General features: G+C 60.6%; 1 protein-coding gene across 2 annotated transcripts in view; it reads left to right on the top strand.

Annotated features, from left to right (window-relative positions):
• The window catches only part of CAPN1 (calpain 1), a 23,617-nt gene extending 356 nt beyond the window's left edge, over positions 1-23,261 (top strand). Inside the window, exons 1-22 of one of the 2 annotated variants that reach the window (XM_051831421.3) lie at positions 155-509; positions 1,054-1,321; positions 1,447-1,516; positions 1,795-1,913; positions 4,093-4,226; positions 4,299-4,467; positions 5,032-5,115; positions 5,442-5,527; positions 5,815-5,889; positions 5,974-6,134; positions 18,410-18,585; positions 19,144-19,155; positions 19,709-19,920; positions 20,009-20,048; positions 20,359-20,424; positions 20,518-20,575; positions 20,851-20,915; positions 21,191-21,259; positions 21,511-21,589; positions 21,972-22,088; positions 22,376-22,434; positions 22,656-23,261. In XM_051831421.3, coding sequence (XP_051687381.1) covers positions 1,055-1,321; positions 1,447-1,516; positions 1,795-1,913; positions 4,093-4,226; positions 4,299-4,467; positions 5,032-5,115; positions 5,442-5,527; positions 5,815-5,889; positions 5,974-6,134; positions 18,410-18,585; positions 19,144-19,155; positions 19,709-19,920; positions 20,009-20,048; positions 20,359-20,424; positions 20,518-20,575; positions 20,851-20,915; positions 21,191-21,259; positions 21,511-21,589; positions 21,972-22,088; positions 22,376-22,434; positions 22,656-22,682 — 2,145 coding nt within the window. In that variant the 5' untranslated portion in view covers positions 155-509; position 1,054 and the 3' untranslated portion in view covers positions 22,683-23,261. Of the gene's footprint in view, positions 1-154; positions 510-1,053; positions 1,322-1,446; positions 1,517-1,794; positions 1,914-4,092; positions 4,227-4,298; positions 4,468-5,031; positions 5,116-5,441; positions 5,528-5,814; positions 5,890-5,973; positions 6,135-18,409; positions 18,586-19,143; positions 19,156-19,708; positions 19,921-20,008; positions 20,049-20,358; positions 20,425-20,517; positions 20,576-20,850; positions 20,916-21,190; positions 21,260-21,510; positions 21,590-21,971; positions 22,089-22,375; positions 22,435-22,655 lie in introns of those variants that run through there. The other variant, XM_089323746.1, reaches the window with a different exon arrangement.

Genomic DNA, 23,261 nt, shown 5'->3' with positions numbered 1-23,261 from the left:
GGGGCCTGGAGGGCGGGGGTGCGCGCAGGCTGCGGGCCCGCGGGGAGAGGGGCGCGGGGCGGGGCGCGGCCCATCGCCGGGAATACCCTGCAACCCGAGCTACTGGCCCCGGTTAAAAATACCCGGGCCCTGCCCTGCCCCACCCGCACCCCCTCCTCGTGCCCTTCCGCCCGGGCCCAGGCCGCCCCGCCCGAGCAGCGCTGGCCCCTCCCCGGGGACAACCCTGCCTTGGACTAATTTGTCCTCTCGCGGAGCTGGCCGGGGGCCTGCGGAGGGAGGGGCGGGGAGCCGGCGTGAGCTCGGGGCGGCCGGGAGATAAGCGAGGCCGGGGGTGGGAAGCCTGGTTGGGGGCCGAGGAGGAGGAGGAGGAGGGAAGGAGGGAGGGACGGCGCAGAGGGGCGGCGGGAGGAGGACTGGGAGGAGCGCTCTTCCTGGTTGGGCCCTGCTCTGAGCTGCCACCGGGAAGCCAACCCCAGGGACTGCGGCGACCCCCACCTCCCCTCCCCCAGGTAAGGAGCGGCACTTCCTGACCCGGGCTGCCCCTCGCCAAGCCTGGGACCGAGTCGGGGGCTCCGGACGGACGCGGCACAACCCAGTCGCCCAACCCCAGCCTGCGCTCACCACCGTCCGTGGGGCTGGGCTGGGGCCAGCCCTGATCTCCCAGCCCATCTCAGGGACCCCGACTGCCTGCGGTTTTGCGTCCCCAAGCCAGAGAGAGGGGCGGTGTCCAGGGGCTTGGGTAGTTTGGGGAGGGGGGTACAGGCGGGCACACAGGGTCAGGGAGGCCTTCCCAGGGGTCTCCCAACAGCCAGTGCCCTGGAGGAGGGCTCCGCCCTGCCGCACCTGACCTGGCTGACCGCAGGCAGGAGGCTCAAGACAATGGGAGTGGGGAGAATGACTGGCTCTGGGCAGCACACTTGGGAGCCGGGGAGCCCCCTTCCCGGATCCTGGGAGCACAGGGCGACCGCCCAGCTCCCTGACGGTGGCCAGGGGTGGGAGTCTGCGTCTGGTGCCGGGGAGGCCTGGCTTCCAAGCCCCGGTTCTGCCCTGCAGGATGGCCGAAGAGATCATCACGCCGGTGTACTGCACCGGGGTGTCGGCCCAAGTGCAGAAGCAGCGGGCCAAGGAGCTGGGCCTGGGCCGGCATGAAAACGCCATCAAGTACCTGGGCCAGGATTACGAGCAGCTACGGATGCACTGCCTGCAGAGCGGGGCCCTCTTCCGCGACGAGGCCTTCCCCCCGGTACCCCAGAGCCTGGGCTACAAGGAGCTGGGGCCCAACTCCTCCAAGACCTACGGCATCAAGTGGAAGCGCCCCACGGTGAGAGCCCCCTCCCCTGGCAGGCCCTGGCCGACCCCCCTTCCAGGGTGAAGAGCAGGGTGGGGGCTGCAGGCCCCTGGTGGGGAGTGGGCTCCGGGGTGGGAGACAAGCCTCTGCTCTTGTAGGAGCTGCTGTCAAACCCGCGGTTCATCGTGGACGGAGCCACCCGCACAGACATCTGCCAGGGAGCGCTGGGTAGGTCCCTGGGGACTGGGCTTCTGGGTGTTTTGTCCACGAGAGTCCCCATCCCCTTTCCGCTCCTCTGGGCTCTGCCCAGCTCCTCCCTTCCACAAGCCGGGACAGGCTCTGGCTATCGGTGCTGCGGCTGGTTGGCCCAGATTCCTGGGTATTTTCTGTAAGCCAAGGGGGACCCCACCCAGGGAGCCCCGGGTTCTCCCCAGCATGGGCACCCTGGGGCGCTCTCCTGGGGCGGAGTGGAAGAGCCGGCCTGACCAGGGTCCCTGCCCTCCCAGGGGACTGCTGGCTGCTGGCTGCCATCGCCTCCCTCACCCTCAATGACACCCTCCTGCACCGAGTGGTCCCACACGGCCAGAGCTTCCAGGACGGCTATGCCGGCATCTTCCACTTCCAGGTGAGAGGCCCTGGGGGGAGACAAGCGGGTTTGGGGGAGACGCTGGCAGGACGCGGGGAAGTTCCGGCGGCTGAGGGCCCTCCCCGCGGGCGCAGCCCTCCCTCTCACAGGTATGTGACCTCTGGGTGCCATCTCAGGTCTGTCGTGTGTGAGGCAGCTGGGCGGCGCTGGGCGTGCGCTGGGCGGGCAGGTCTCCTGGGTAGAAGCCTTGTCTTCCCCCCGGGCCTCCGCTTCCCCGCTAGAGAAGAGAGCGTTCTGTTCTCTCCGGAAGACGCAAGGCTCTGTCCACCTGGCCATCGCCCGACCCACAAAACCCCTCGAGCGCTCTGGCACCCTCAGCCAGAGCCCAGGCGGGAAGAAGGGCTCGGCCCAGCTTTTCCTGACGCTGTTTGCTCACAGTTTTGGGGTCGTGTTAATGGCTTCTCGGTGTTGGCAGACAACACACCCAGCGACCCTGGGTGACATCTTGGGGCCCTGCTGGCCCTAGCTCTGCTCGAAAGACTCTTGGGCGCCCCCTCCTTCCGCTTGGGTAGCGACCCCCTCACCCGAGCCGTCCTCACCCGCCTTGCGCAGGAGGAGGGGGCTCACAGACCCACCGAGCGGAGAGCCGCACCTGCCGGTGTCTGGTCCGCAGGGGCCTGGCCTCCCCGCCCCTCTCCCCACCCCCTTTCCCGGCTCCTCCAATCCAGTTCTCCCCAGCCTCCGATTGGCGCTTTCAACACTCCCTCCGCAAACCCTGCTCCTTGGGCCCGCCTCCGCGCTTTCCCGCACTGTTCCGGCCCCAGCCCCTCCCACGGTGCTGGGAGCGCTGGGTGGCCCCTGGCCCACGGAGCTGAGATCCTGGGCCCCCCGAGCCCTGCTCCTGGCCTGGAAAAGCCGTCCCCGCAGCACACCCAGCGTTTGCCAGAGCCAACCCCGCCGTCTTGAGGCTGCAGGGTCTGCAGGCCAGGTTTTCTGTCCGTCCCTAATGGATCCCCTGCCCCCCACCCCCAAGCCCAGATGGAGCGAGAAGTAAAAGGCGGGGGGGGGGGGGGGGGGCTTTCCAACTCGCCCATAGCTGAGGAGGCGCCCGATTACGGGGAAGCTGGGGCTGGGAGAGGCTGGGCAGCCGGGACCACCCCGTGCACACGTCCCTAAGTTTGTGTGGAAGCTCTCCGTGCAGCTAGGACACTCCAAATACGTAGCCCAATGGCGCGGTCTGTTACACGAGGGTACTTCAAGAAGCTTGTGGAAAATGGAATTAAAAGTTTATCTTGGTGCAGAAATAATAGAAATCCATAGGGGTTTTTTTGGCATAATGTGAATTTTCATGAATTTTTAAAAGGATGTTTATTTATTTGAAAGGGGGAGAGAGAGACGGGGATTTTCCATGCACTGGCTCACGTCTCCAAGGCCTGCAGTGGTCAGGGCTGAGCCAGTCTGAAGCCGGGAGCCAGCAACTGCACGCAGGTCTCCCACGTGGAAGGCAGGGATCTGTGTACTTGAGCTGTCACCTGTTGCCTCCCAGGGAGGCAGGAAGCCAGGACAGAGGGTGGAGTAGCCTGGACTTGAACCAGGCACTCCAGTGTGGGATGAGGGTGTCCCAAGCGGCGGCTTAACCCACTGAGCCACAGTGCCCGCCGCTGCCAGGAACTCTAAGGCTCCCGTGTAAGCCTGGCTGTCGAGCCTTGTGTCCACTTCCCACAAGCTGTGCAAGTCCCCCGCGCGTGACCAAGTCCTTATCCGAGGGGCATACACTAGAAGACCCCCGGTGGATGCCCAAGGCCGCGGGGAGTGCCGAGCACCCTGGGCAAGCAGAGTGCCCACAGCTGCCTGACGCTGAGGCAGTTACTGACCAGCGGGCGGGAATCGTGTATGGTGTGGGTGCCCGGGTCAGGGGGCGGTACATGTCTGGGGCGATCAGAGCGGCATGTGACTTCAAATGTACCAATTGTCTATTTCTGGAGTGTTCCGTTCAACACCCTGAGTTACTTAGTGAGTGAAACCCTGGGTAACGGGGGGCCTTCTGTACCTGCCCCCGGCATGTATCTTGCACATGCGAATACACGCATGTAGCAGCTTCTAGCTCCGTGCGCTGGAACACATGCAGCCGGTGCAGGTCCGGGTACCCGACCCAGGACCGAGCATCCGGCAAGCGGCAGGGCTGAGGGCGGGGACTCACTGCGCCCCTCCCCCACAGCTGTGGCAGTTCGGGGAGTGGGTGGATGTGGTCGTGGACGACCTGCTGCCCACCAAGGACGGGAAGCTGGTGTTCGTGCACTCCGCCCAGGGCAACGAGTTCTGGAGCGCCCTGCTGGAGAAGGCCTACGCCAAGTGAGTAGGGCCCCGAGGGGGAGGGCCCTGGCCCCGCCTGGCGCCCCCGCGCTGACCCGGACCTGCCGGCAGGGTGAACGGCAGCTACGAGGCCCTGTCCGGGGGCAGCACGTCCGAGGGCTTCGAGGACTTCACGGGCGGCGTCACCGAGTGGTACGAGCTGCGCAAGGCCCCCAGTGACCTCTACCAGATCATCCTCAAGGCACTGGAGCGGGGCTCGCTGCTGGGCTGCTCCATCGACGTGAGTGCCGCCCCCTCGCCCAGGCTTGGCTGCAGCTCCGCCTCCTCCCCGCCTCTGTTCCACCTCCCGCCTCTTGCCCGGTGTCTGACCTCAGCTCCCTCCAGACTGGGTCCCCACCCGGCTCTGCCACCTTCCCGCCATTGCCACTGCCTCCGCTTGCATCTCTCCCCTGGGCCCTGCTCCCCACCCAGCCCTCGCTGCATCCCAGTCCCGGCTGCATGCCCCACGCGCACCCCCGATCTCAGGCCTCATTCCAACGTCTCTGCTGCACGGCCCTCTTCCCTGTCTGAGGGCCGTGTGGCGCTAGGCGCTGTGCACAGCTCTGCAGGTGCGTCCCCCCAACCCCGAGTGTTCCCTCAGAGGCTGACCAGCCCTGACCAGGAGCGCCCCCAGCCCCAGACCAGTGTCTGTCTGTGAGGGTGAAGGACTGGGCGGGTCAGGAACCTCACCGGCTGCTCCGGGCACCTGCGGTGGTGCGCACAGTCGGAAATGTCGGAGACCGCGCATGCTCAGGGCGCCCGCGGCCCCCACCCCTCCCCCACCCGGTGCTCCCGTCTTCTGCAGATCTCCAGCGTTCTCGACATGGAGGCTGTCACCTTCAAGAAGCTGGTAAAGGGCCACGCCTACTCTGTGACCGGCGCCAAGCAGGTATTGCCCGGGGTGGGGCTCCCCTGGGCAGGGCTTCCCCCCGCGGGGCTCTCCCTGCCCCTTCACCTGCCCTGCCTCACTGGTGTGTGAGGGAGGCCGTGCAGGGCGCCGGCTCCTCCTCGGGCCTCCTGCAACACGTTATCTGTCTCCCTGGGCACGCCCGTCCTGATGCCGCCCGTGCCACCTGGCTGCTGCGGTCCATGTGCCCGCCCCGGCGCCAAGGGCCTGGGGTGCAGGCTTCAGGCCTGCCATGGCCTGGGAGCTGGGCCGGGAAGGGGCACTCACAGGCGTGCCCGAAGCCGCGCTGATGGGAGCTCCCGGGACAGGTGAACTACCAGGGCCAGATGGTGAGCCTGATCCGGATGCGGAACCCTTGGGGCGAGGTGGAGTGGACAGGAGCCTGGAGTGACAGGTGAGGGGCAGAGGGCCCGGGGGCTCGGGGAAGCCGAGCCAGGGTGGGCTCCGGTTGAGCAAAGGGGCCTGTCTCCACGGCACTGGGCCCCGGGGCTATCCGGAGGGAGCCCAGGCCACGTGTGGGCCTGCGGGCACGTGGCTGATTAGACCAGCTTTGGGACAAGGGACTGTGGGGCTTCACCTTGAAGAGGCCTCCTGCCCCGGGCCAGGGTGGATGGGCCCCAGGGCCCGAGCCAGGCAGGGCAGTGCCCCGCAGCCCTGGCAACGCCCGCTGCCCGCATGCAGCTCCCCGGAGTGGAACTACGTGGACCCGTACGAGCGGGAGCAGCTCCGGATCAAGATGGAGGACGGCGAGTTCTGGTGAGCAGCCCCCTCCTTGGCCCTGTGCCCCCACCAACTCCCTGTCCCCACCAACCCAGCCCGTGCCGCCCCCTTGGCCCCCAGGATGTCCTTCCGCGACTTCATGCGGGAGTTCACCCGCCTGGAGATCTGTAACCTGACGCCCGACGCGCTCAAGAGCCGGACCATCCGCAAGTGGAACACCACACTCTACGAGGGCACCTGGCGGAGGGGCAGCACCGCGGGCGGCTGCCGCAACTACCCAGGTGGGCGCCGCCTCCCTCGCACCGCAGAGGTAGCTGTGGCCGCCTCTCCCTTGTCCCTCTCTGTGGCCCCGGTCCCTGTGTGAGTCCTCCTGCTCACCTGGGCAACCTCTGCCCTAGCTCGGCTCAGCTGCGGCCTCGGGCCGCCCCAGGCTGCTCCCTTGCAGGAGCTCCCGGCCCCTCCCTCTCTCTGACCTGCACCTGTTCCACCCCTTTCGCTGCAACCCTCGGGCTCCTTCATCCGGGGGCCACCCCTCTTCTCCCATCTTGCCTGCCCTCCTTCCCCGGGTTGGACTCATTCTGATCTTGTCCCTGCAAATGTCTCCTGCCACTGGCTCGCCCCCCCTCCACGTGCCACATGCCACATCCGTGGTCCTGGCTGGAGCCAGCTCCGCACTGGCTTAGGAGCCATTGAATGTGGCTATAGCGAAGCCACATCACAGAGGCCGGGTGTCTCCCTTGAGTTCACACTCACGAGTGTCCAGTGAGCGCTTTGCCGGGTCCCCGTGCTGTCCTCAAACCTCCCTCGGCTGCTGCTGCCACCCTGACCTGGCCTTTGCTTCCCCAGCCTGTCTCTCTGTGCCTGTCCTCACTGCCCCCCACCTGTGACCGTGGCAGAACACTTCCCGCACCAGGGGCCTCCCCTCTGCTCCGGGTCCCACCCTCCCCCGTTCTCATGCTGTGTCCTGGTGGAAAATTCCTTGTCCCACCTGCCCCCTCCCCCGGCAGAGCCCCAAGCCCTGTTTCCTTCCTCCCTCCTGGTCTTTTTGTTATGACTTAACTCGTGAAAATTTATTTGTATTTTTCTAAAGTTATTGTCAATTTGAGACAGAGAACAGAGAGTGAGTTCCTACCTGCTGGTTTAGTCCCCAAACGCCTGCGATCGCTGGCACTGGGCCAGACCAAAACCGAGAACTGGAAACTCAATCCGGGTCTCCCACGTGGGTACCGAGATCCCAACTGCTAGAGCCATCAGCGCCGCCCCTCCCAGGTCTGCACCAGGAGCTGGAGGCAGGCGTGGAACCCAGCTCCCCTGATGCGAGACACGGGCATCTGAACCACTAGCCAGTGCCCGCCCCCGGCTTTTGCCTTAGTACCATACAGATACGTCCTGGATCGCTCGGACGTTTTTCAGGAAATCAAAGGGCAGTTCTTATCTCCGATGAACTTTAAACACTAATTTGGAAAGGCAAGCCATGCAGGCTTTGATGGGGCACCTCAGATCGCAGTGACCACCTCTGAGACCTCATTTCGTCTGCAATGTCTGCGGACACCCAGTTTGTAAAAGCAAAATGTAACTCTACCACACGTTTCGGTTTGTAGCCTTTAAAAGGAAAGAGTCGGCTGCTTTGTAAAGTGGCCCAAGACACGGATCGCGCAGCTGGCTCACTCGCGCCAGCTCCTTGCCTAGTTAAGAATTGGACTGATGTTTTTTAGGGTATCGTTTTGTGAGTATGTTTTCCTTATATTTGTCCTCCAAGTGCCAGGTTGACATTTAGAAGAAATGGTTGTTTTGGGGGTTTCATTTTCCACTGCACGCCGTTGAACCTGCTCTCTGCAAGGCCACTGGCAGCCTTTGCTCTGTTCCCCTCCAGCGGTGAGTGTGGCTCCCGCCCCGTCTCCAGGCATGCTTCTCCTCTTGTTGGATCCGGTTTCAGGTTTTCCCTGAAGTGTCCCCGGTCCCCCCTGCCACAGAGCCGCGCCCGGGCCGGGCTGCCTGGGGCACAGTCCCCGGCCTGGGTCTCTGCCAGCACATTGATTTCCTTCCTGTAGGTTTGTAACAAGGTCTGCTGTCAGGGCAAATTCCTTCTGCGGGAGCCTCTGTTCTTGTCCTTGGCTTTTCCCTGTGAATTTTAGCATCATTGCTCCAAGTCCTAGGAAAACCATTTTGAGGTTTTAGTTTGGAGTTGCATTAAATTTATAGACTGATTTGGGAAGAGTTGACATGTTTGGCAACTTGGAGACTTCCTAACTGCAAATGTGGCATTTCATTGTTGTTTTTTTATTATTATTATTTTTTAAGGTTTATTTATCTATTTGTAAGGCAGAATTACAGAGAGGCAGAGACAGAGAAAGAGAGAGAGAGGTCTTCCATCCACTGGTTCACTCCCCAATTGGCTGCAACGGCAGGAGCTGTGCCGATCTGAAGCCAGGAGCCAGGAGCTTCTTCCGGGTCTCCCACATGGGTACGGGGATCCAAGCACTTGGGCCATCTTCCACTGCTTTCCCAGGCCACAGCAGAGAGCTGGATTGGAAGTGGAGCAGCCGGGACTCAAACTGGTGCCCATAAGGGATGCTGGCACTGCAGGCGGTGGCCACAGCGCCGGCCCCATATCATTGTTTTAAATTTTTATTTATTTATTTATTTGTGAGGCAAAGAGAGAGAGAAAGGCAGACAGAGAGAGCTACCATTTCCTGGTTCACTTCCTAAATGCTCATGGTGGCCTAGGCTGGCCGGGGCCGAAGCTGGGAGCCGGGCACCCCATCCGGGTCTCCCATGCTGCTGGCAGGAACCCTGAAGCCATCCCTGCTTCCTCCCAGGGTCTGCATTAGCAGAAAACCACAATCAGGAGTTACAGCTGGGAATTAACCCCAGGTGCCCTGCTATTATGGGATGTCCTTGTCTTGTCTGGCATCTTAACACCTAGGGCAGATGCTTGCCCTTCTTTATTTGTTTTGGTTTTTAGTATTTTTGGATAGAATTTTATACATTTTTTTTTGACAGGCGGAGTGGACAGTGAGAGAGAGACAGAGAGAAAGGTCTTCCTTTTTGCTGTTGGTTCACCCTCCAGTGGGCACCGTGGCCGGTGCGCTGCAGCCGGCGCACCGCGATCCGATGGCAGGAGCCAGGTGCTCCTCCTGGTCTCCCATGGGGTGCAGGGCCCAAGCACCTGGGCCATCCTCCACTGCACTCCCTGGCCACAGCAGAGAGCTGGCCTGGAAGAGGGGCAACCGGGACAGAATCCGGTGCCCCGACCAGGACTAGAACCCGGTGTGCCGGTGCCACAAGGCGGAGGATTAACCTAGTGAGCCGCGGCGCCGGCCCGAATTTTATACATTTTTAAAAGAGTTACTTAGTTACTTGAAAGTCAAAGTTACACAGAGAGAGAGAGAGCGCGCTTCCATTCATGGTTCACTCCTCCATGGCGGCAACAGCCTGGGCTTGGCCAGGACAAAGCCAGGAGCCAGAGCTGCTTCCTGGTCTCCCGCACAGGTGCAGAGGCCTAACCACTTGGGCCACCCTCCACTGCTCTCCCGGGCTGTTAGCTTCAGCGGGAGCCTTTCAGCTCTTCCTGTCCTAGGCTGAATTGGAAGTGGAGCAGCTGCGTCATGAACCTGTGCCCATATGGGATGCTGGCGTCACAGATGATGGCTTTATCCACTAAGCCACAGCACCGGCCCCTAGAATTTTCCACTTTGTTGGTGCTCCAAAAATTTTAGAAACAGAAGCATTTCAGATTTTGCATTTTTGGATTAGCGATGCTCAGCCTGCAGGATCTTCCTTAAGATTACATTTCTCGAGTGACAGCTGCTAATACAGTAGCGGGCAGAAGGCCTTTTAAAGGTGCTTTTTGTCTGCAAACTTGTTAGACTGTAACTAATCTTACTGCTTTGTTCGTAGGTTCTTTCTGGTTCTCTAATCCATAGTATTGGAAAGTAATGACACGTTTTCTTCTCCATTTCTTACAACCTTTGTGACTTTTTCTTGTTTAGAACTGCCTCTCCCTAGAAGGAAAACTTGTCACTAATAGATGTTTACTGTAGGTTTCATCACTAGTTGCTTTTTTTTTTTTTTTTTTTTTTTTTTTTTTTTTTTTTTTGACAGGCAGAGTGGACAGTGAGAGAGAGAGACAGAGAGAAAGGTCTTCCTTTGCCATTGGTTCACCCTCCAATGGCCGCCGCGGCCGGCGCACCGTGCTGATCCGAAGGCAGGAGCCAGGTGCTTTTCCTGGTCTCCCATGGGGTGCAGGGCCCAAGCACTTGGGCCATCCTCCACTGCACTCCCTGGCCACAGCAGAGAGCTGGCCTGGAAGAGGGGCAACCGGGACAGAATCCGGCGCCCCGAGTGGGACTAGAACCCGGGGTGCTGGTGCCGCAGGCAGAGGATTAGCCTAGTGAGCAGCGGCGCCAGCCACTAGTTGGCTTTTAAAATTTTTGTTTATTTGTTTGAGAGGCAGAGAGAACGAGAGCTCCTATCTGGTTCACTCCTCGGATTCCTTCGACAGATGGGACTAAGCCTGGGCCAAAGGTGGGAGCTAGGAATTTAATCCAAGTCTCCCGTGGGGGTGGCAGGAGCCCCATTATTGAGCCATCACCTGCTGCCCACCAGGGTCCTTGTTCGCAGGAGTGGGAGTGGGAGCTGGGCCCGGGTTCTCCGACACGGGATGCGGGCGTTTCAACTGCTAAGCTAAACACCCGCCCCAAATGCCTTTTTATGCTAGGTTTTCTGTAGACAATTTTTTTTTTTTTTTTTTTTTTTTTTGGACAGGCAGAGTTAGACAGTGAGAGAGAGAGACAAAGAGAAAGGTCTTCCTTCCGTTGGCTCACCCCCCAAATGGCCACTACGGCCGGTGTCCTGTGCTGATCTGATGGCAGGAGCCAGGTGCTTCTCCTGGCCTCCCATGGGGTGCAGGGCCCAAGCACTTGGGCCATCCTCCACTGCACTCCCTGGCCACAGCAGAGAGCTGGCCTGGAAGAGGAGCAACCGGGACAGAATCCTGTGCCCCAACCGGGACTAGAACCCAGGGTGCTGGCACCGCTAGGCGGAGGATTAGCCTAGTGAGCCGCAGCACCAGCCGACAATTTTTTTTTTTTAAGTTTATATTTTTACATCTACTTGAAAGGCAGAGCAACAGAGAGAGAAGAGGGAGAGAGAAAGCTTCCACCCATTGATTCACTCCCCGGATGCCTGCAACAGCTAGGGAGGTGACAAGGCCAGAGCTCAATCCAGGTCTCCCAAGCACTTGAACCCTCCTCTGCAACACATTAGCAGGGAGCTGGTTCACAGTGGAGGAGGGGCCGGTGCCATGGCTCACTTGGTTAATCCTCCACCTGCGGTGCCGGCACCCCATACGGGCACCGGTTCTAGTCCCAGTTGTTCCTCTTCCAGTCCAGCTCTCTGCTGTGGCCTGGGAAGGCAGTGGAGGATGGCCCAAGTGCTTGGGCTCTGAACCCGCATGGGAGACCAGGAGGAAGCTCCTGGCTCCTGGCTCCTGGCTTCGGACTGGCGTGACTTCAGATTGGCGTAGCTCCGACTACAGTGGCCATTTGGGGGGTGAACCAATAGAAGAAAGAGCTTTCTCTCTGTCTCTCTCTCACTGTCTGCCAAATTAAAAAAAAAAAAAAGTCTCTAGAAGCCTTCTAAAAATTAAGATAATAATAAAAAAATACAAGTGGAGGAGCCAGGACTTGAACCTGACACTTTGATAGGGGATGCCTGTGTCCCAGGCAGGGGCTTAACCCACTGCACCTGCACCCCAGTGCTGCCCCAAGGTCATGGTCTTTAGTGTTTCCTGTGCACTCTGCAAGCATTGCTGTCGCCCAGCTCCAGAACAGGGTGACAGCAAGAAGTCTTTCATCTGCTGGTTCACTCCCCAAGTGGCCCCAACAGCCAGGCCAAAGCAGGGGCCAGGAATTTGTTTCCATCCTGGTCTCCCACGTGGGGGGCAGGGGCGCAGGCAGTTTTGCAGGGAGCTGGATGGGAGGCAGAGGAGGTGGGACCCTAATCGGCACGCTGGGCACCCCAGCAGCGGCTTAACCTGGGGGGCTTGAAGCTCTGTTCCGTTGAAGTTCTGATTTGCATTTCCCTAGTGACTAATGATACCGAGCATCTTTTTATTGGCCATTTGTAGCTCTTTGGAGTATCCATTCGGATACAGTATCCCAGTTGCTGGTAACTTTGGTGTCATAGCTAAGAATCCATTGTCAAAGTTCACCCCTGTGTGTCCCTGAGCATTATGGATTTAGCTCCCATCTCGAGGTCACAGATGCTTTCTGACTTGATTTGTATTTAGTGTGAGGTGAGGGTCTGACTTAACTCTTGCTTGTGGAAATTCAGTTGTCTTAGCACCATCTGTTGAAAAGGCTATGCTTTCCCACTGAATGAGCTCGCACCCATGTCAAAAATCATCGTAGATGTATGGGCTTACTTTTGGACACTCCGCTCTACTCCTTTGGTTGTATATCTTTGTATATAATTGCCACACTGCTTTGATAACAACAGTTTTGTAGCGAGCTTTGAAATTAGAAAGTGTGCGTCCTCCAACTTGGTCCTTTGTCAGGAGTGCTTTTGCTTCCATATGAATTTGGGGACTAGCTTTTCGACTTCTGTGCACAAGGCTGCTGGAATTTTAATACAGACTTCACTGACTGTTACTTTGGGTAGTATTAACTGTAAGTCTCAATCCATGAACATGGGCTATTATTTGATTTGTTGTTTTGTCTTTAGTTTCATTCAGCAATGTTTTGTGGTTTTCAGTTTATAAGTCTTCCAATTCCTTAGTTAAATTGATTTCTAGGTATTGTATTCTTTTGGGTGCTATTATAAGGGAGTTGTTTTCTTAGTTTTCTTTTTGGGTTCCTCATTGTTGGTATATAGGAATATAATCTTTTTTTTTTTTTTTTTTTGCCATGCAGAGTTAGACAGTGAGAGAGAGAGAGAAAGGTCTTCCTTCCGTTGGTTCACCCCCCAAATGGCCAATATGGCCGGCGCTACTCCCATCCGAAGCCAGGAGCCGGGTACTTCCTCTTGGTCTCCCATGTGGGTACAGGGACCAAGCACTTAGGCCATCCTCCACTGCCCTCCTGGGCCACAGCAGAGAGCTGGACTGGAAGAGGAGCAACCGGGACTAGTACCCGATTTCCCAACCGGAACTAGAACCTGGGGTGCCAGTGTCACAGGCGGAGGATCAGCATAGTGAGCCAGGGCGCCGGCCCACAATCTTTTTTTTTTTTTTTTTTTTAAGATTTATTTATTTTTATTTGAAGGCAGAGTTACAGAGAGGCAGAGGCAGAGAGAGAGAGGTCTTCCATCCACTGGTTTACTCCCCAGATGTGCTGATCCAAAGCCAGGAGCCAGGAGCTTCTTCCAGGTCTCCCACGCCGGTGTAGGGGTCAAAGCACTTGGGCCATCTTCCACTGCTTTCCCAGGCCACAGCAGAGAGCTGGTCGGAAGTGGAGCAGCCAGGACTTGAACCGGCGCCCGTAAAGGATGCCCGCACTGCAGGTGGTGGTTTTACCTGCTACACCACAGCACCGGCCCCCAGAACTGGTTTTTGTGTCTTGATCTGATAACCTGAAACTTTGCTCTATTCATGAGTATCAGTCAGCTTTCATTACTTTAACTGCAATGGCTGAGAGGAAAAGGAGGCTTGGAGGCTCACAGAGCCAGGGTGGGCGGCCCCCTGCCCGGCGTGTGACGAGGGCGGGGATGGCTGGGCACGCACAGGGGGAGGGCAGCCTGGCGGGCAGAGACTCGCACTGGCTTCCCATTGTGTGCCACTCTTTGTAGAACCACAGCGACTCCATCCTAGCGCCCAATCCAGTCTGAGCTCCTGAGACTGCACTTTGGACACCGTAATTCAGTTAGACTCCATCCCTAGTCCATTAACATACGACTCCAGGGAAAAACCTTAACAGTTGGATTTTGGGAGCCTCCCGGGTTACTTTCTGAACATAACAGATGCTCTTCCTCGTGTTGCAGTTCCATTCTATTCCTAATTTTCTCAGTTGGTTTTTATTCATGAAAGAGTGTGGATTTGGTACCTTTCTGTTGCGATGGTGTGCGTTTCCCTTGTTCTGGACGCGGTGTTACATCCACGGCATTTCCTCTGCTGAGTTCTCCTTGCCTTCCTGAGACAAGTCCTGCTTTGCCGTGGTGTCCAGTCCCTTTGCTACGCCCCTGGACGAGGCTGGCTGGTGTTTTGTTGAGGATTTTGGCATCTGTGCGTACTGACCACCATTTCCTCTCGCTGATGTCTTCCTCTGGCCTTGCTGACCTGCTGGGGTGAGTTAGGAAGTATTCCTTATCCGCAGTGCTTGGAAGAGTGAGGATTGGTGTGAATCCTCTTTCAATGTTTGATAGAACTCAAGTGAAGCTGACTGAAGACCACATGGATGCTGGTTGGGGTCCCCACCGTCCCATGTTTGTCTCACGTATCTGCTGATGTTCCCAGTTTAAGGGCAGGAATCCCCTGTTCTCCTCTCTGGCTCTGTGCCCAGGCCCGCAGGGGTTGGCAAAAGTGAATACATTACTTACCTAGCAGGGCTCCTAGTTTCTCGCTCTCTTTATAGATTTATTTTATTTATGTGAAAGGCAAAGTGATAGAGAGATAGAAAGAGAGATCTCCCATCTGCTGTTTTATTCCCCAAACGGCCAGAGCTGGGCCAGATTGAAGCCCAGAGCCAAGAACTTACCAGGGTCTCCCACGTGGGTGGCCAAGTCCATCTTCCGGTACTTTCCCAAGTCCGGAAGTGCAGCGGGGAGCTGGATTGGAAGTGCAGCAGCCGGGACTTGAAGCTGTTCAGGGTTTGGGATGCCTGCATGGGAGCTGGTGGCTTAACCAGCTGCCTCGCATCTCTGGTGCTATAGTTTCTATCTTTTTTTTTTTTTTTTTTTTTTTTGACAGGCAGAGTGGACAGTGAGAGAGAGAGACAGAGAGAAAGGTTTTCCTTTGCCGTTGGTTCACCCTCCAATGGCCGCCGCGGCCGGCGCGCTGCTGCCAGCGCACCGCGCTGATCCGATGGCAGGAGCCAGGAGCCAGGTGCTTTTCCTGGTCTCCCATGGGGTGCAGAGCCCAAGCACCTGGGCCATCCTCCACTGCACTCCCTGGCCACAGCAGAGGGCTGGCCTGGAAGAGGGGCAACCGGGACAGAATCCGGTGCCCCGACCGGGACTAGAACCCGGTGTGCCGGTGCCGCTAGGCGGAGGATTAGCCTAGTGAGCCGCGGCGCCGGCCATAGTTTCTATCTTTTAAAAACTGCTTTGGGGCCAGCGCTGTGGTGTAGCGGGTAATGCCGCCACCTGCAGAGCCGGCATCCCATATGGACGCCGGTTCGAGTCCCAGCTGCTCCACTTCCAATCCAGCTCTCTGCTGTGGCCTAGGAAAGCAGTAAAAGATGGCCCAAGCCCCTGAACCAGAGTGGAAGACCTGAAGGAGGCTCTTAGCTCCTGGCTTTGGGTCAGTGCATCTCCAGCTGTTGTGGCCATGTGGGGAGTGAACCAGTAGATGGAAGGCCTCTCTCTCTCTCTCTCTCTCTCTCTCTCTCTCTCCCTCTCTCCCTCTCTCCCTCTCTCCCTCTCTCCCTCTCTCTCCCTCTTTCTCTTAATCTAACTCTGCCTTTCAAATAAATAAATACATCTTTCAAAAAAAAACCCTTTGTTGGGATTTAATGCACACAGCATTTAATCTACCCATTTACAGTGTGCAATTCGAGACTTTACTATGGGTTGAATATCCCTTTACTGAGATATCTTAGATTTGGGTTTCTTCAGATGTTGGAATATTTGAATATACATAATGGAGTATCTTGGGGATGACCAAGTCTAACGTGAAGTTCACTTACGTTTCTTGTACACGTGGTCTGAAGGTAACTGTATGCAGGGTGTGTAGTGTGCCTGTGTTTTGGCTGCAAACCGTCACACAGGTCAGGGTGTGGTCAGCTGTGGGGGTTCCCTCGGCCTCATGCTGGTTTCAGAATTGGCTCGGGAGTGTTTTTGATTAGAGATGCGATTCCGATTGGGAGCGTTTACAGAGTTGTACGACCTTGGCCACAGCCGCTATTTCTATTTTCATTTATTTGAAAGGCAGAGACAGAGAGGGCGCCCATCCACTAGTTCCCTCCCCCAGTAACTGCGACAGCCAGGGCTGGGCTGGGCCAGAGCCAGGAGCTGGGACTCCATTTGGGCCTCCGATGTGGGTGCAAGGGACCCAACTACTTGACCCATCGCCTGCTTCCTGCCAGGGTGCACATCGGTTGGAAGCTGGGGCTGACAGTGGAGATGGAGCTGGCACTGACATGGGTATCCCAGGGGACAGCTTACCCACTGTCCCAACGCCCACCCCCATGGCAATCTTGGATCGCGTCGTTATCCCAGAAGCAACCCTGAGCCCACCCGCCCAGCCCCGCCTCTGGCAACCACTAACGGGCGTTCTGCCTCCAAGGATTCGCCTTTTCTGGATGGTGCCTGTGAGTGGAGTCTCACGACAGGTGGCCCCCGTGGCCTGTGAGTGGAGTCGTGGTCTGTGGTCCCCATGGTCTGTGGTCCCCATGGTCTGTGAGTGGAGTTGTAGCCTGTGGTGTGGCCTATGGTCCCTGTGTCCTGTGAGTGGAGTCTCATGACAGGTGGTCCCCATGGCCTGTGAGTGGAGTCGTGTTCTGTGGTCCCCATGGTCTGTGAGTGGAGTCGTGGCCTGTGGTCCCTGCAGCCTGTGGGTGGAGTCATGGCCTGTGTTCCCCATGGCCTGTGGTCCCCATGACCTGTGGTCCTCATGGCCTGTGGTCCCCGTGGCCTGTGAGTGGAGTTGTGGCCTGTGCTCCCCATGGCCTGTGAGTGGAGTTGTGGCCTGTGGTCCCCATGGCCTGTGTTCCCTGTGGCCTGTGGTCCCCATGGCCTGTGGTCCCTGTGGCCTGTGGTCCCCGTGGCCTGTGAGTGGAGTTGTGGCCTGTGCTCCCCATGGCCTGTGAGTGGAGTTGTGGCCTGTGGTCCCCATGGCCTGTGTTCCCTGTGGCCTGTGGTCCCCATGGCCTGTAAGTGGAGTTGTGGCCTGTGGTCCCCGTGGCCTATGAGTGGAGTTGTGGCCTGAGGTCCCTGTGGCCTGTGGTCCCCATGGCCTGTGAGTGGAGTCGTGGCCTGTGGTCCCTGTGGACTGTGAGTGGAGTCGTGGCCTGTGGTCCCTGTGGACTGTGAATGGAGTTGTGGCCTGTGGTCCCCATGGCCTGTGAGTGGAGTCGTGGCCTGTGGTCCCTGTGGACTGTGAGTGGAGTCGTGGCCTGTGGTCCCTGTGGACTGTGAATGGAGTTGTGGCCTGTGGTCCCCGTGGCCTGTGAGTGGAGTTGTGGCCTGTGGTCCCCGTGGCCTGTGAGTGGAGTTGTGGCCTGTGGTCCCCATGGCCTGTGAGTGGAGTCGTGGCCTGTGGTCCCCATGGCCTGTGGTCCCCATGGCCTGTGGTCCTCATGGCCTGTGAGTGGAGTCGTGGCCTGTGGTCCCTGTGGCTTGTGGTCCTCATGGCGTATAGTCCCTGTGGCCTGTGAGTGAAGTCGTGGCCTGTGGTCCCCATGGCCTGTGGTCCTCATGGCCTGTGGTCCCCATGGCCTGTGAGTGGAGTCGTGGCCTGTGGTCCCCCTGACCCACCCCTTTCAGTGAGCAGCCTTGGCAGGGCGCCTCCATGTCCATGCCCGCGTCCGTACTTTGTTCCTTTTTATTGCTGAATAGCAGCGCTCTGTTGCCGTCCCTGTTGTGTACCCCTCAGCAGTCGCCGGGTGACCGATTGGGTGGGGCCCCCGGCTGTTAGGAACGGGGCAGCTGTGAGCCTTCGTGCCCTGTGTTTGTGTGGACACGCGTTTCCCTGTCTCCGCTGTGTGCCCAGCAGTGGAACCCGGGGTCCCCCGGCAGAGACCCTACCCCTTGCCTCTCCCTCCGGCAGCCCCTGAGGCTGCGATCGCCCCGTGTCCTCACGGTGACACCGGTCACTTCTGGATTATTGCTGCAGGGTGGGGAGGGGAGATGCGGCGGCTTTTCAGGGCCTTTAAGAAGGAAGCTGAGTGTGTTCTGTGCTGAGCTTGCTGGCTGCAGGCCCGGGGTGGCGCAGGCAGCTAAGCCAGAGAGGTAGGCGCCGTCACCCCTTGCTGGCTCCCAGTGGCCTCCTGTCCACCCCCGCTTCTTCTAAGTCACAGCCCACGGGCAGACCCAGCCTCTCCGGGCAGCTGGTCCGAGCAGCCACTTGGTTCTTCGATTCGGTCCGCTGCTTTAGCCCCAGCGAGTCCTGCTCACCTCTGCCCACGTTCCCTGAGCCTCCCTCGCCAGACACTTGCTGTCCCTCCTGGGCAGCCTCTGGCTGGCCGCCTGCCCCGCTGGTCTCGGCTGCCTGTCCCTGGCCGGTGCCAGCTTGCACCTTCATTTCTGGAGTGTGAGCCTTGAGGGGAGGGGCAGTCCCTGTGAGCTGCCGGCCACCTGCACAGGATGGACGCCGAGCAAGGGCTGCTGAGTGAGTGAGTGAGAGAGTGGACACGCCTGGGCAGTGTGGCCCTGCCTCTGACGCCCTCCCCGCCTTCGGCAGCCACCTTCTGGGTGAACCCCCAGTTCAAGATCCGGCTGGAGGAGGTGGATGACGAAGACGACTATGGCAGCCGCGAGTCGGGCTGCAGCTTCGTGCTGGCCCTGATGCAGAAACACCGCCGGCGCGAGCGCCGCTTCGGCCGCGACATGGAGACCATCGGCTTCGCGGTGTACGAGGTGAGCGCCTCTGGCTTCCGCCAGGGGGCGCCACTGAGTGCCACTTGGCCCTGGGCCACCCGGGTTCATCTCGAGGCTGCTCCAGGAAGGGAGGGTCCTGGAATTTGCCCAGAGGGTGGGGTGCCATGAGGGAGTTGGCTTGGCGGACACCTGGGAGTGACGTCTGCGGCCAGCGCTTGGCTGAGCGCCAGGGAGCAGTGAGTTCCCGGCTTTGCAAGTGTGTGCGCGAGCAGAGAGGCAGGGCTGGCGGCTCTGGGGCGACTCCTGACTCTGGCCCTGGGCCTGTCCTGGCTCATGCACTGTGTTCAAGACAGGGACAGAAACTTCCGGACTTTTCTGGTGGTGGCGGGGGATGGGGGGACAGAAAGAGCTGCTGGCCACCTTGGCACTGTCCTGGTCCTCTGACACAGAGAGCCCAGCTGGACCCTCTGCCCTGGGGCCAGTCTCTGGCAGAAGGATGGGTCTGGGTCACTGCTGGCCCCCGACTGCTCGTCCTGCTGCTCTCTCGAGCTCGCCCCCGGACACTCACATCTCTCCCTGCCCTGGTCTCTGTTGCAGGTCCCTCGGGAGGTAGGTGTGGCTCCTGACTCACCTGGATTTCCTGCCCCTGAGTGCACACATGGCCCAGAGGGCAGCCACCCCGCCAGGCTGGGAACTCCGCCTTGTCTCACTTTCTCGTTCAGCGGGCAGTACACTCCCCACGGGGCTGGATTTGAACCTGGGACCCCAGAGCCCCATCCTGACAGGTGCAGGGGGGGGGGAGGTGCTTCCTTTCCTGGTGTTTAAAGTGCGCCTGGTGGGGGCGGGGCGTTGGCTGGGCCGAGTGGTCTGTGCCCTTGAGTCCCACTGTTCCCCCGGGGGCCATGGTGAGCGTTCGGAGGGGCCACCTGTGTGGTGCCCTTGTGGGGCCTGGGGAGGCCGCCATTCAGAAAGAGAACGTTGTGGAGAAGCGGTCTGAGGTGGTCACGGGCACCGTCTGCACCCACCCTCTGCGGAGGCCAGGTGACTGGTCGGGGTCCCACAGGCTGCGAGTGACCCGGCTCTGCAGCTCTGGGTGGGTCCGGGCTGAGTCAGGGGTTGGCCGGGCGGCCGCTGCAGCCCCACTCCCCCTGCCTCCCGCCAGCTGGTGGGCCAGCCCGCCCTGCACCTGAAGCGTGACTTCTTCCTGGCCAACGCGTCTCGGGCGCGCTCGGAGCAGTTCATCAACCTGCGAGAGGTCAGCACCCGCTTCCGCCTGCCGCCCGGGGAGTACGTGGTGGTGCCCTCGACCTTCGAGCCCAACAAGGAGGGCGACTTCGTGCTGCGCTTCTTCTCGGAGAAGAGGGCAGGGACCCAGTGAGTCACGGCCTGGGCGCTCCCCCCACCCCCCCTCCCCATCTGGCCCCAACCCGCCAACCGGCCCCTCTTTCTCCCCTGTCCGCAGGGAGCTGGACGACCAGATTCAGGCCAATCTCCCTGACGAGGTGCGTGGCCCCCCTCGGCCGACGGGGCCCTGGGGTGCTGTCCCCTGGGCAGGCCCCGCCCCTCACAGCGTCCCTCACCTGAAATGCTTGAGACCAGAAAGACTTCAAATTTCAGAACTTTGCAGAAATTAGGGTCTACAGCAGGGGTCATCGCTGAGCGAAACTGTGGGAGTCCTGGCAGGGGCTGGGGCAGGACCGCTTCGCAGGCAGGAAGACGGAGCTGGGCGGCCCCGGAGCCGTCCACGCCCCACTGCCCCGCTGTCCTGGGCGGGGCTGCAGCTCCGCTCACCTGCCCCCTTTCCCCGTGCAGCAAGTGCTCTCCGCAGAAGAGATCGATGAAAACTTCAAGGCTCTCTTCAGACAACTGGCAGGGGAGGTAGGCGGGGGGAGGGCCGGCGGGGGCGGGAGGCGGCTCAGGGCACAGCGGTCCCCCGGGAGCCGGTGCCACCCTCCCTCCGTCCTCCCCCAGGACCTGGAGATCAGCGTCAGGGAGCTGCAGACCATCCTCAACAGGATCATCAGCAAACGTGAGTGTCCGGGCGCCATCGCCGTGCCCAGTCGTGCCCCGCCGCCTCCAGGTGTCACACCCGGGCTGCTGCCCCCACGCGTGCGGGGCGGGACCGGCCCCTTGGTCTGTGTGCGTGGGGGCCCTCTGCAGTCTTCCCGAGCCCGCCTCGCTGCCATTTGCATCCGACCGCCTGGGCCCCTACCCTCCGTGCGGCGGGCGGGAGTGTCGGCCCGGCTGAGCGGTGGGAACCGAGTGTCGGCCCGGCTGAGCGGTGGGAACCGGCTTTTCTTACAGACAAAGACCTGCGTACCAAGGGCTTCAGCATGGAGTCGTGCCGCAGCATGGTGAACCTCATGGACGTATCCTTTCCGCGGCTTTCGTCTCCGAGGGGCTCAGGGCCGGGGCTGGGGCTCAGGGCTGGGGGCTCAGGGGAGGCGCTCCGTGAGCTGTCCCAGGAAGAGTGCAGAGGATGGGGCGCACGCCCTCTGGGCATTTTCTGGCCAACGATCGAGTGAAGGATGGAGCGAGGCCTGGGTCCTCAATACCCCCTCCCAGCCCGTCAGCTCTGGGGCAGGGGGGCAGCCTGGCTGGGGGCCGCCCCTCCACGCGGTCTTGCTTCTTAACACCCGCCCAGCGTGATGGTAACGGCAAGCTGGGCCTGGTGGAGTTCAACATCCTGTGGAACCGCATCCGGAATTACCTGGTGGGTGCCCCGCGGGCCGCGCCCAGCACACCCAGCCCTGCTTCCCTCAGTCACAGCAGCCCTGCCCACCCCACCCCCCCGCCACGTGTGACCTGACACCCGCCCACCCCCGGGGTGGGGAGGCCTTCTTCCCACTACTGCCCACCTCCCGGGCCTCCCCTTCCCCGTGGGACAACCTGGGGGAAGGGAGGGGGCAGGAAGAGTTGGATGGCTCATCCCGGCCCTCGCCCCTGCCCCTGCCCCTGCCCCAGGCCATCTTCCGGAAGTTTGACCTGGACAAGTCGGGCAGCATGAGCGCCTATGAGATGCGCATGGCCATCGAGTCTGCAGGTGAGGCCCCGCTGCTCCTGCACACACACACACACACACACACCCCGGCTGCTTCCCTGACAGCTGCGCTGGGCAGCGGCCCTGGCCCTGGCCCTGGGGAGCTGCGGGGATGGTGGTGCCGCCCTCTGCCTTCTGCCCCGTTCCCGAGCCTGGTGAGGGTGGGGCCGTTTATTATCCCCAGTGTGCACGTGGGGAAGGAGGCTCGGAGGGGAGAGTGACTGACCTGGCCTGCCCAGCCGGGAGCGCCTGGGCCAGGCTGCCCCGGGGAGAGGTGTCGGCCCAGCCCCCCAGGCGCCCCTGGCCAGCTCCCGAGTCCCTGGCGCCCAGCCCCAGACCCCGGGCCGAGGCTCAGCCTCCCCACATCACCCGCTCTCCCCACCAGGCTTCAAGCTCAACAAGAAGTTGTATGAGCTCATCATCACCCGCTACTCGGAGCCCGACCTGGCCGTGGACTTCGACAACTTTGTGTGCTGCCTGGTGCGACTGGAGACCATGTTCCGTGAGTGTCCCCAGCCGCCCGCGCTGTCCCTGTGCAGACTGTGAGTGGCAGGTGTGGCGGGCCCGTGGGCCAGGTGGGCAGTGTGCCGGGGTTGGGGAGGAGGAGGGGTGGGGCTGGAGGCGGGGTGGGGGTGGGGTAGGGGGTGTCTCGGGCAGCAGGAGGAGCTGTTCCTGGACTTCTGGTGGGGGACAGAGCTCGGGGTGCCCCAGCAGTGGGCGCGCAGGCCCTGCCCTGGGTGACTGCCCCACCGAGTCTGAGCCGCGTGTCGTCTTTGCTTGCACACACAGGATTTTTCAAAACTCTGGACACCGATCTGGATGGAGTCGTGACCTTTGACCTATTCAAGGTGGGAGCCTCCTGGGGGCCCCCGCTGGTCAGGAGTCTAGGGTCTCCTTACCTGTCCCGGGTTCTCCTGTCCTTTCGCGGGCAGGGAGGCGGGATCGCGGGGCGGAGCACCTGAGACAGCAGCCCCCACTGGGAGAGGTCTCTCCCAGGCAGTGAAGGGGTGGCTCCCCGCGTGGGGCTGGGGCTGCCTGGTGCAGAGGCTGACCCTGCCTCTCCCCACAGTGGCTACAGCTGACCATGTTCGCCTGAGGCGGGGCCCTGCCCCTCTCGCTCTCGCCACGCCTTCCCGCCACGCCTTCCTGCCACGCTAGGCCACGCCAGGCCGGGCCACGCCAGCTACAAGTGCCTTCCTTGGAGCCTGTCCCCGCCTCCCCAGCGGCCGTGCCCTCCGCCCCCTTGGCAGAGCTGTGTGTCGCCCCCTGCCTCCTTCAGCTGTGGGCTGGGCAGGGAAGGCAGCTTCCGCTCCCCGGTTCCTGCCTTGGGCCGGGGTCCCAGGGAAACGGACACCCCAGGCCCCCAGCTTCCTCATGTCCCCTGCTATCCCCGCAGAGGCCGCCCCGCCCACTGGCCTCACCTGCAGACTCTAACCACTAGCTCCGCACAGCGCAGGTGGGACTGGGGTCGCCTGTGTCTTCCGTGGAGAAGCCAATGCCCCCTGCCCAGCCCAGCCCAGCCCCCGCCCTCTCTCCCCTCTTGCCTCCTTTTTTATATATTGGTGATTTTAAAGGGGACTCTTACGGTACTGGGTAGGGGTGCCAGAGGCACTGGGGTGGGGGAGGCCCATGTCTCCATGCAGGGGAACCCCAGATAATAAAAGAAAAGGCCCCA

This window comes from Oryctolagus cuniculus, chromosome 1, assembly GCF_051225735.1.
Source record: "Oryctolagus cuniculus isolate XC-2025 breed Fujian yellow rabbit chromosome 1, ASM5122573v1, whole genome shotgun sequence".
NCBI lineage: Eukaryota > Metazoa > Chordata > Mammalia > Lagomorpha > Leporidae > Oryctolagus > Oryctolagus cuniculus.
Note: the sequence above shows the minus strand (reverse complement) of the source record. Positions and strands in the feature narration are given on the sequence as shown.